This window comes from Lagopus leucura, unplaced genomic scaffold (genome assembly GCF_019238085.1).
Source record: "Lagopus leucura isolate 7727_CA_CO unplaced genomic scaffold, USGS_WTPT01 Super-Scaffold_100002, whole genome shotgun sequence".
Classification (NCBI taxonomy): Eukaryota; Metazoa; Chordata; class Aves; order Galliformes; family Phasianidae; genus Lagopus; species Lagopus leucura.
Genome location: NW_024962263.1, coordinates 66649158 through 66659033, shown reverse-complemented (window position 1 = coordinate 66659033; position 9876 = coordinate 66649158). Strand labels below are relative to the sequence as shown.

At 38.1% G+C, this 9876-nt stretch overlaps 1 protein-coding gene across 3 annotated transcripts in view; it reads right to left on the bottom strand.

Moving 5' to 3' along the window:
* Window positions 1-2697: 2697 nt before the first annotated feature.
* LOC122179285 (Y+L amino acid transporter 2-like) overlaps window positions 2698-9876 on the bottom strand; it is a 21068-nt gene continuing 13889 nt past the window's right edge. For all 3 annotated transcript variants that reach the window (XM_042870057.1, XM_042870056.1, XM_042870055.1), the window contains 5 exons: window positions 9573-9676; window positions 9191-9287; window positions 7906-8055; window positions 5924-6107; window positions 2698-5344 (listed from right to left, as the gene is read on the bottom strand). In XM_042870057.1, the coding sequence (XP_042725991.1) occupies window positions 5253-5344; window positions 5924-6107; window positions 7906-8055; window positions 9191-9287; window positions 9573-9676 (627 nt within the window). In that variant the 3' untranslated portion in view covers window positions 2698-5252. The remainder of the gene's footprint in view (window positions 5345-5923; window positions 6108-7905; window positions 8056-9190; window positions 9288-9572; window positions 9677-9876) is intronic.

The window sequence follows — 9876 nt, the reverse complement described above, 5'->3', positions numbered from 1 at the left end:
GAAGGAAGGAAGGAAGGAAGGAAGGAAGGAAGGAAGGAAGGAAGGAAACCTAGCATTGAATGTATGACAGTCACCTCTGTCTCTCTTCTGTTTCTAAATTACTTTTCTACTCTATAAAGAGGAAAGATTTATTACGACTTTAAACCAGTGCATACTCCTTTCTTTATTCTGATCTCTGCATGTAAATGAGAATGTTATCAAACAGCCCCAGATTTTTTGTTTTGGTTTGGTGGTGTTTTTTTTATATTGTTTGGTATTTTTTCCCCCCAATTCAAACTCTGCCCTCCCTCTGAGAGTGTGGCCCAGTGCTGGTTTTGGCTCTGTGAAATAAACATTTTTGAGCACTGAGTAAACATACTGCTGAATTCATCTTTGGTCTATTTGTATGCTGAAGTGTATTCACTTTCCTCAGTCGACACGCAGCACATTTTGGATAACCACTCCTTGTCATTTCTACTGTGTTTTTTTTTTAATTGAATTGTAGCATGAACCACTTAATTCTCATTTATTCTCTTTGCTAGAGGAGAACTGATTAATGATCATTTGCTTTAATGCTGAGCTCTCCTGTTTAAAAACCATGGTCACATCAAACTAATTCCACTCATTTCCTATGACTTTAGCACTGGCCTTCTCTGTTGCTAATCATGAGATATTTTGGTAGCCTGCTTGTTTTTCACGTTTTTCAGTGAAATTGTCATCTATTACATTAAATGCCTATTCCTAAAACAGCACTTCTGTATTTCTTGTGAGATCCTGGTTTAGAAAATGAAGATGTTGTTATCTCCTAATTCTGTAACATAGTTTGGATTTTGCACTTTATTTAAACCTCAGCTAACTTTCGCTTTTATTTTTAGAGCTTTTGAGAATTGCAAAACTATAGCACTTTGCATAGATACTGGGCTGCCACTCTTAATATACCAAAATGAATCCTGCAGGAAAAAAAAGGAATAGTTACAAAACTCCAGCTTATCAGCTAACTCTTTACAAAACTCTCTTATCAGCTAGAGAACAGCAGCTAGACAGATCTGGTACTACAGATTCAAAGATTTTGCGATAATAATTCTAAAGCTCTTGTTATACAATATAAGTAATTACAAGAGAAGATGCTTAGGGAGTGTCTTAGTGCCCACTCACACAGATACTGAATGTGCTTTCTCCTGTACGTCACTTTCGCATCACAGTACTTGAAAGGAACTTATAAACAGGAGGGGGACCAACTTTTTACACGGTCTGGCAGTGATAAGGGGGAATTGCTTTAAAACAAAAGAGATTTAGATAGATTCTGGGGAAAATTCTTTACTCAGAAGGTGTTGAGGCACTGGCACAGGTTACCCAGAAAAGCTATGAATGCCCCATCTCTGAAGGCGTTCAAGGCCAGGTTGAATGGGGCCCTGGGCAGCCTGTTCTAATAGCTGGCAACCCTTCCTGCATGAGGGGGATTGGAACTAGATAATGCACCCTGATTTCAATATTTTTTATGCATCAGGAAAATAAAGTTTAATTTTCCAGAAGTAAGAAAGACAAATAAAAATACACAGAAGGTACCTTGGCTATTCACAACTACATATGGACAATGTACTCAGGATGACTTATGCAAATACTTAAGAAAAAATTTAGTATAAATCTAGTATGAATGCTTTTAGTATCTGGATAGGCTAGATTGCTGTATTGCTGGGCTGAAGCCAATGGGATGAAATTCAACATGACCAAGTGCTGGGTCCTGCAGTTTGACCACAACAACCCAAGGCAATGTGACAGGCTTAGGGCAGAGTGGCTGGAAGACTGTTTGGAAGAAACAGACGTAGGGGTGTTGGTCGACCTTCAGCTAAACAGGAGTCAGCAGTGTGCCCAAGTGGCCAAGAAGGCCAATGGCATCTGGATTGTTAAGTCTGGAGAAGAGGAGGCTCAGGGGAGACCTTATCACTCTCTACAGCAGCCTGAAAGGAGGTTGTGGTGAGGAGAGGTCAGCCTCTTCTCCTGAGTAACTAGTGATAGGATGAGAAGAAATGGCCTCCAGTTGTGCCAGGGGAGATTCAGGTTGGATGTTAGGAAAAATTTATTCTCTGAAAGAGTTGTTAGGCGCTGGAATAGGCTGCCCAGGGAGGTGGTGGAATCACTGTTCCTGGAGGTGTTCAAGAAATGTTTAGATGTTGTACTAAAGAAGATAGTTTAGTGGGGAAATATTGGTAATAGATGGACAGCTGAACTGGATGATCTTGGAGGTCTTTTCCAACCTTGGTGATTCTACAAGGCCTCCCCTCAGCCTGCTAATAACTTTATGTCCTTTGGATATTGTGGTGCCCAAATCCAGCCTTCGAGGTGAGGCTGTACAGAGTGGGACAACCCTTCTCAGCTGCTGTCAGTGCTGGGCCTGTGCATCCCAGAGTACAGTTGGCCCTTGTGGCTGCCAAGGCGCACTGCTGACCCACGTTCAGCTTGCTGTCAGCCACAGTCCCCGATCCCCTTCTTATAGTGCTGCTCTCCAACCTCTCATTCCCCAGTTGGTGAATATAGCCAGGTTCAGAATCTGGCACAGGAAAACCCTGGATATTTGTACAGATTGAGGGATTGAAGATAAAATAAAGGAGAAATAAGAACTAGAGTTTCATTGCTCTCCTGAGAAAACAAGTTATGAGATGAAAGGTAGGACAAATTTCACATGCAATGCTATTCTTATGTTTTAAAACCACACAACTGTAGCATTTGCCAAGGATCAAATGTGATTTATTTAAATATTTTAGCATCTATAACTTGGCCTTAGATATTTGAAAACAAAACACGTATTATTTGTAAGGAATTAAAAATCAACAAATACACGAACATTTCTGAGATTCCAATGTCTATACAGAATTTCAATAACAGTATTCACATTTATAGCATTGCATCTGACTACTAATACACTTCCACTTGTCACCTGTCCAGAAAGAAAGAAAATGGAAGCTTGTGCGTGGTGCCCAGAAAGCTAACAAATTCATACAAAAACAGATTTTGGCAAAAAACCACAAAGTTTATCAGTTCAGAATTTCTATGGGAATGTTCATAGCCTTTCTTATGCTACCATTGGTGCCCACTATCTGTTACCACCTGGTATCATTTCAATTGTGTCAAACCACGTAGCACCTTTGGGCATGTAATGAACAACTTTATAGCATGGTGCAGTGCTTTCTTCATGTGACATGGAGCTCATCATCAAGCGTCACTTTGAACTCTGCAGACAAAGACTGCTAGGTTTAATTTGGCACTGCTAATTTGTCTTGCAGGCTTTACATTCTCTGTGTGCCTTGTGGGATCTCAACTTCATCATTAACTGGTGCCTTCAAAAGATGGGATGACAATGCAGTATTTCTGTTAAGTCACAGAGCAGAATGAACATCACGCAGTACTGTAACATAGGCACTTGTGTACATGAAGAGTACACAAGAGTATCTGGAACAGGGCAATCTAAATTACACCCTTGATCTTCTTTCCTCTTAATGTTTATGATACTTCAGTGATTTTAGTGCATTAAAGTCACAGCTTCTAAAAAGCAAAATATACATTTCTAGTATATTAGTACCTTAAGTACTAAATATCTAAGTACCATACCTTAGTTTAGTGCATTTTTATCACTTACACTTTACATCAAAAGAAAATCCCACAAGTGCTGCAATGGATGGAATTAGAATGTGTAGAGAAAGCTTCACAGAAGAAGTGCCAGCAAGCATTAGGCTAGAGGTACATGAGCTTATCATCTTGCAAATGACCTTACACTGTAGGGAGGGAATGAAAAAAAGGTCACAGTGGCAACAACTGCCTTTTTTCCTATTCCATTTCTCTTTGTCTGGATAGACATAAATAAAAGACAATAATAGTAGAAGCCACAGGGACTTAATAAGATTTAAAAAAAATAACTTAGTTGGGGTTACTTGAATGGAATTTGAATTAAAAAAATATATGCTACTTTCAAATATAATTACAGAAAGGAAGTATGAATTGACAAGAAGGATTACAAAAAGTTCTACATATCTATGAAGCAGATTAGAAAAGGAACCGTTGTTTTCATAGTCTAGTTGATAAAGGTGATTGTTTTTTTCTTTCCTATGACAGTTATTATCTTTCCCACTTGAAGCAGCTAAGAATTAGGACTGGTTACACATTACTGTGTGCCACACTGAAAAACAGAATGTTCTTACTGCCCATTTATTTAATCACTGGTGGGTGCACTTATCTAGTGCTGCAATGGGCACCTGCAAGATGTGAAGGCCTGGCAGCCAGTGCAGGAGGCTCTCTGCTGAAGAGCAGGACTGCAGGGTGATGTGCCAGAAGAACTGGCAAGGCCAGTCCTGGGCAACCTGCTCTAGATGACTCTGAGGGTTTGGACCAGGTGTCCTCCAAGGTCCCTTCCAACCTCAACCATTCTGCGAAAGACCAACCTGCAGGGTTGGGCAGTGGCTCACAAGATTTTTAATCAAGATTTTTTAATTTTTTCCTTAAAAAATCTTTAAATGACTTGTACTGTACAAAAAAATTAGTATGATTCATTTTTTGATGCTTTTGATACTGAAAGGCAAGCAGTGGATGCTATGGAAATGTGTTTTCTCTGAATATAATGAACTGAAGTATGTCTCAGTCCCTTACAGTGCTCCACAGTGAGATCTTCTGCCAGAAAGTAAAAATACATCAGTTACAAGAGTGTCATTTGTTTGTTGAAGATACTTCTTCCACAGAAGGGTAATGAATATGGCCTATAACTAAATAAGAATTTCTCACAAAATATAATTGACCAAAACCAATTGCCAACTGTATCCTATCCAGTACAGACTATCTATTTTTTATTTGGCTAAGAATTTAGGAATATTTTTAGAAGTACACTGTAGCTTCTGCTTCCCAACTCAAGTTTTGAATCTTGCAGATATCTGATTTGATTTTTGTTACATTGATGAATTTATTTCTTAGGATTCTGATGGAATTTTTTTTCTTTATTAAGCTTTTACAATGAACCTAATAATTACCTACTGATAAGTGTTTGTTCATACCATACTTTATAGTTTCAAAGTGCTGTTCAGTAACTGTTTATGAACAGTTAAAAAAAATCCTGTAAAACAGAGGCTGGCAAGTGGTTTATGAAACAAGCAGAAATTAACAGACATCAAATTGGTGCAAAGTACAGTGGCTGATGCTTTAACATATCTGAGGATATGGAGAGAACTTCAGGTTATAAAAATTGTTCCGGACAGGATGCGTCGGGTGCAATTCCCAATGTCAAGGCAATCCTATTTGCTTTTAGCTTTTGTAGGTTCCATGTCTATGTCCAGGTCTGACAGAGCACAGTAGAAGAGCAGCTGAATGTATCTGGTTGTTGTAACTGCAATACAGAGCAAAAATGCGTAGCTGAGACAAAGTTACATCTTTGACTAATGTACGGACTTTTGAGGCATTTGAAAGCACTATGCAAATATTAGGAGAATACAATGAATAGGTAAAGGGAAAAAGAAATCAGTAATTAAAAATAAAGTCTCTCTTAATCAGCATTTTCATTTAATTGTCAGATTGACATCTGATGTCAAACTGAATAAAACATTAAACATCTGATTTCCAAGATTGCCTGAACTTGAGAAGTAGAAACTAGCCTTCAGGCTAATCATTCATTACTTCATAATTTAGGAAAACATATGGGCTCCTCTGACTCTGATATCCCACTTCCCAATCAGGAAGTGAAGCAGTGGTCTTCTGGTATTTCTTCCTTCCAAGATACTAAACTGCATGCATGTACAGGTACGTGTGTCTTTGTTTTCAGGGCCGTGTGATGAAGCAAATGGTGTGATATGCTGTATGCAGCATAGGTATACATCATAGGGGAAGAAGAATGTAAGAAAAGTTATACTTCTGATCAAGCATTCAAAACACTAGCACTGTGACTATGAAAAGATAGTATATTACTTACCAGAGAGCCACTGTAGCCATTTAGGTCTTTTTTCAACTGGCAGATAGACTCCTAAATAATATGCAGGAATGCCTGAGAGGGCAATACCAATGCCAATAAGGGAATTGATCGTGTCACTATAGAGAGGAACTATGACCAGGAAAAGGGAACATAAACAGTATATGATAGGGAAGAAGAGATTAAGCTGTGGAGAAAAAAACAAACATTTATTAAAAGAAGCAGTGTGTGTAAAACTTTGTAGATTAAAATGAGACAGGTCAATAATAAAAACATAATTATTGACTATATGACTAGTAAGTACTGTGCATTATCTGTTGAATGGCTACAGGCAGTATCCTTATCGTAGGTAGCTTCAGTTTATGCTGCTGAGAGCGTCTTTGGTACATTTGTGACAATCTGATGACCATTTTGTAGTTTTTAGACCTGCACAAACTCAGTTCCTTTCCACATTGGTAAGAGACCAATCTGAAAGCGCTACTTTAAAACTGAACAGTAATGGGTAGTTTTCCTTGTAACTTCAATTGCAAATTTTTAATTGTAGCTTTGATGGGGATCCATCTTAGCTAGACTTTCAATTATCCTGATTCTACAAAACCAAATGGATGATTTACAACCATTTGGGAAGGGCACTTAGCAAGTCTATATCACAGCTAATGGAAGTTGCAATAACTTATGAATGGATTTATCTTTTACTTTTCACTGGCTGTAGTCATGAGACTTCTAAAGAATTCAGGAGATGGTATTTTAGCATTGGAATTTTTACTGGCGTAAGTATTTATTTTACTTATAAAAAGTTATAACTATAAAGTGATGAAAACCAATGGTTATGATTAAAAAAAAAAGCATATGCAAACTTGTGATATTGACTAAGCTGGCAAATGCTGCTGGGAATTAAATAGTTATTATCTATTATCTACTTTGCTTTAGGAAAGTCAATACCAAAACTGTCCATAATTCAAAATTTTACCTTCATCTTCTTATATCTTGTACAGAAGTTTGAAAGTGAAGTGTGAGAATGCTTCAGGAATGTTTGATTTGTGTAAGCTTTCCTAGCAGTAGGTGCTAAGCATACTTTAGCTTTTCTATTCAGGATGTTACAATTAAACAGGAAAAAAAAAAAAAAAGGTGCTGGTAAAGATGGTACAGGAATATAGGGATATAGGGTAACAAGGAAGAAATATCTAGAAAAGCTTCAAAAGATATGATGCTAATTTGGATTTCTCATAATTTTGCTGCATCTCTGCAGAGCTAGGACACAGGCCGTAGAGTCAAGGGAGCACAGTCAAACAAGAGTGTGTAGCTTTCGGTGCCTAAGAGAAGCTCTGGGCTTCCTTTCCTGCATCCTGGACAGTCACTGGATTAAACCTAGAAATGAACCGTAGGTGTGCCTCATTTCTCTGCTGCCTCCTTCACCTTGCTATAGTCAGATGCCCTTCTTCTGTCAGTTTTAAGCTTGCATTTCACTGCATATGACCACTGTGCATGAGAAAGGCTAAATGTCTGTATTTTATTATTCAAGCTTTTGAACTTCTACATGAGGAGAATTTGAGCATTTATTGTTTTTGGAGAGATTCTTGATGAACTTCTTATGCTAAGTTTGACCAGCGTGAATCTCCCTGGAGTCCCCATCACATACTGGAGTCCTCTGTGAACAAAACTAAAAGGACTAAGAACTGACTGTGAACCCCAGGGATTTATTTATTCAGGTGAAAGAAAAAAAAAAAAAAAAAAAAGAGAAACTTAAATTTTAGCGAAAGGAAAAGGAAATTGAAAGTATCATTTCAAGCACACAGCAAGAGTACTTGTTTTTGTGGAAACTGAAACAGGTTTTGCCCCTTCATTTCTTACCTTCTATGTTAACAGGATTCCTATGGCTGAAATGAATAGCCTGTAGCACAACTGGTAATGTTATGATTTTGGGATTATGTGTAACATAAACCTGTATACGAGCTGGCTGTTACAGCTTATTTCCTCTCACTTACTTTAATAGGCCGTGGTCTACGTGGCTGAGTATATCTCAAATATATTAGTCCTGCAATAGACAGGCCCACGAAGAGCCAGTAATTGAAGCAGTAGTAATTAATGAGGAGGAAAACATCTTCCACAAGGAGATAAAGCAAAGTCATTAAACCCTAGAGATAAAAAAGAAAGGCATTTTAATGGGAAAATAAATAAAAGTTGTATTAAGAAGAAAACAGGTAGTAAAGTTATAAAAACGCCTGTTTCAAACATATTTGGCTGGAAATCAGGCTGGTATCTCTTCCTCAAATGCAGCAGTGACAGCTCCAGGCCTGGCTGAAGAGGTCCTGCCTTTGTGAATCTGCATTTCAGCATCACAGAAAACCATCCTAAGAAGGACAGATGAACAGCCCAACCTTGGATGGGCCAACTGCGCTGATCAGCTTCAGTTTGAAACCTCGCATTTAATTTTGTTTCTCTTTTGGAGGTGCTCACAATCCACTCATTGAGAACATTAAAAGCTGTGTCACACAGGTGTGCTATATACTCTGCATGAAAGGGGTAAAATGAGATCTAAAATACCAGGAATTTTACGACTGCTTTAACAAACATGAGACATAGAAGTATGCAGTCTTCTTTTGATGAGCAGAAAACATCTACCAGGAAAAAGGAGGACTGTTGTATTAAGGGAGTATCCATAATGAGGCAATCACCTCCTTATTCCCACTTTCTTTGCTTGTGTGTCTCCTCTTCTTTATTTCAATCTATTAGATTTATGGATTATTCATTAAGATCATTTGCATGAAGACTGTATGTTATGCTCCCTTGCTTTTGTGTCACAGGATTTATTTGTATTGTGAGAGCAGAAGATAGTAATAACAAGTATAGGCATCCAACATTATGAATTTAAACTTAAATGCTTTAACAGTTGTGTTATAACTAGAGCCCTGGAAAATTGGCCTTCAGGAGGGCTGGAGAGCTCTTCCTGTCATACTCTTCTCCACTGGACACTGAAAACACATATAAAGATTTAACTCCTGTCCATGTGTTACACTGCCATTTTCTAAGCTTCTGTTTCTTATTCTGACTACTTTTACAATCAGAGAGCACATAATAGAATCAGGCCATTCTTTTTCCACTGAAGAAAAAAACCACCAGATAAAATGAGTTTTAGAAATCCTGGCCACTTGAGGAAGATGCTGTCAGTGCAGGAAAGCTGGGGAGCAGTGTACAGTAGGGAGATGTAACACCCCCTGTGTCTTTATCCCCAGCTAATCATGCCAGGCATGGCGCTGGGCTTTCACTTACATTAAAGAGAAGAGCAGGGACTGGTGTGAAATTCTTCATATGAATCAAGCTCAGACTGTCAGGGAGGTGTCCTTCTCTGGCTCCAACATAGAAAAGCCTAAAAAAGAACCCAACAAAAAAAGTCCCCTCTAACAACCAGTTAGCCAAGGAATGTCTCACTGCTTTCTGACAAAGACAGAATTAATTAGTTTATCAGTGTATTGTAAATGCTGCTCTGTTCTCCAGTGCCTGTAGTTTATATCATAATTGTCCTTCCAGAATAAACGAACAATTTAACATGCAGAAATTAACAGTGTCCCTTTCACAGCGTGGTAGTGAAGAATGCAGATTAATGACAAATGATTCCTTTTTTACTACTTCAAATAAATCATATATTTCATACCTGGATGCTGCAATTATTGATGAGTTTAACCCACTGTAGCAAGACATGGCCACAGCTATAGGAATTATCCACTTTGCATAACTAAGCGTTTCAGCGCCAAACGTCTGCAATGCAAGAAAGAAAACAGTGAGGCCATTACATTAAACATATGGACAATTCTGGGAAACTCTCATGAGAACATCCCAGCCCGATTCTAGTGCCATAGCCACTGCTTTCCTCTGACACTAGTAATGACTTGGGAAACCAGAAATTGTTAAAAAAATAAAAATAAAAATAAAAATAAAAATAAAAATAAAAATAAAAA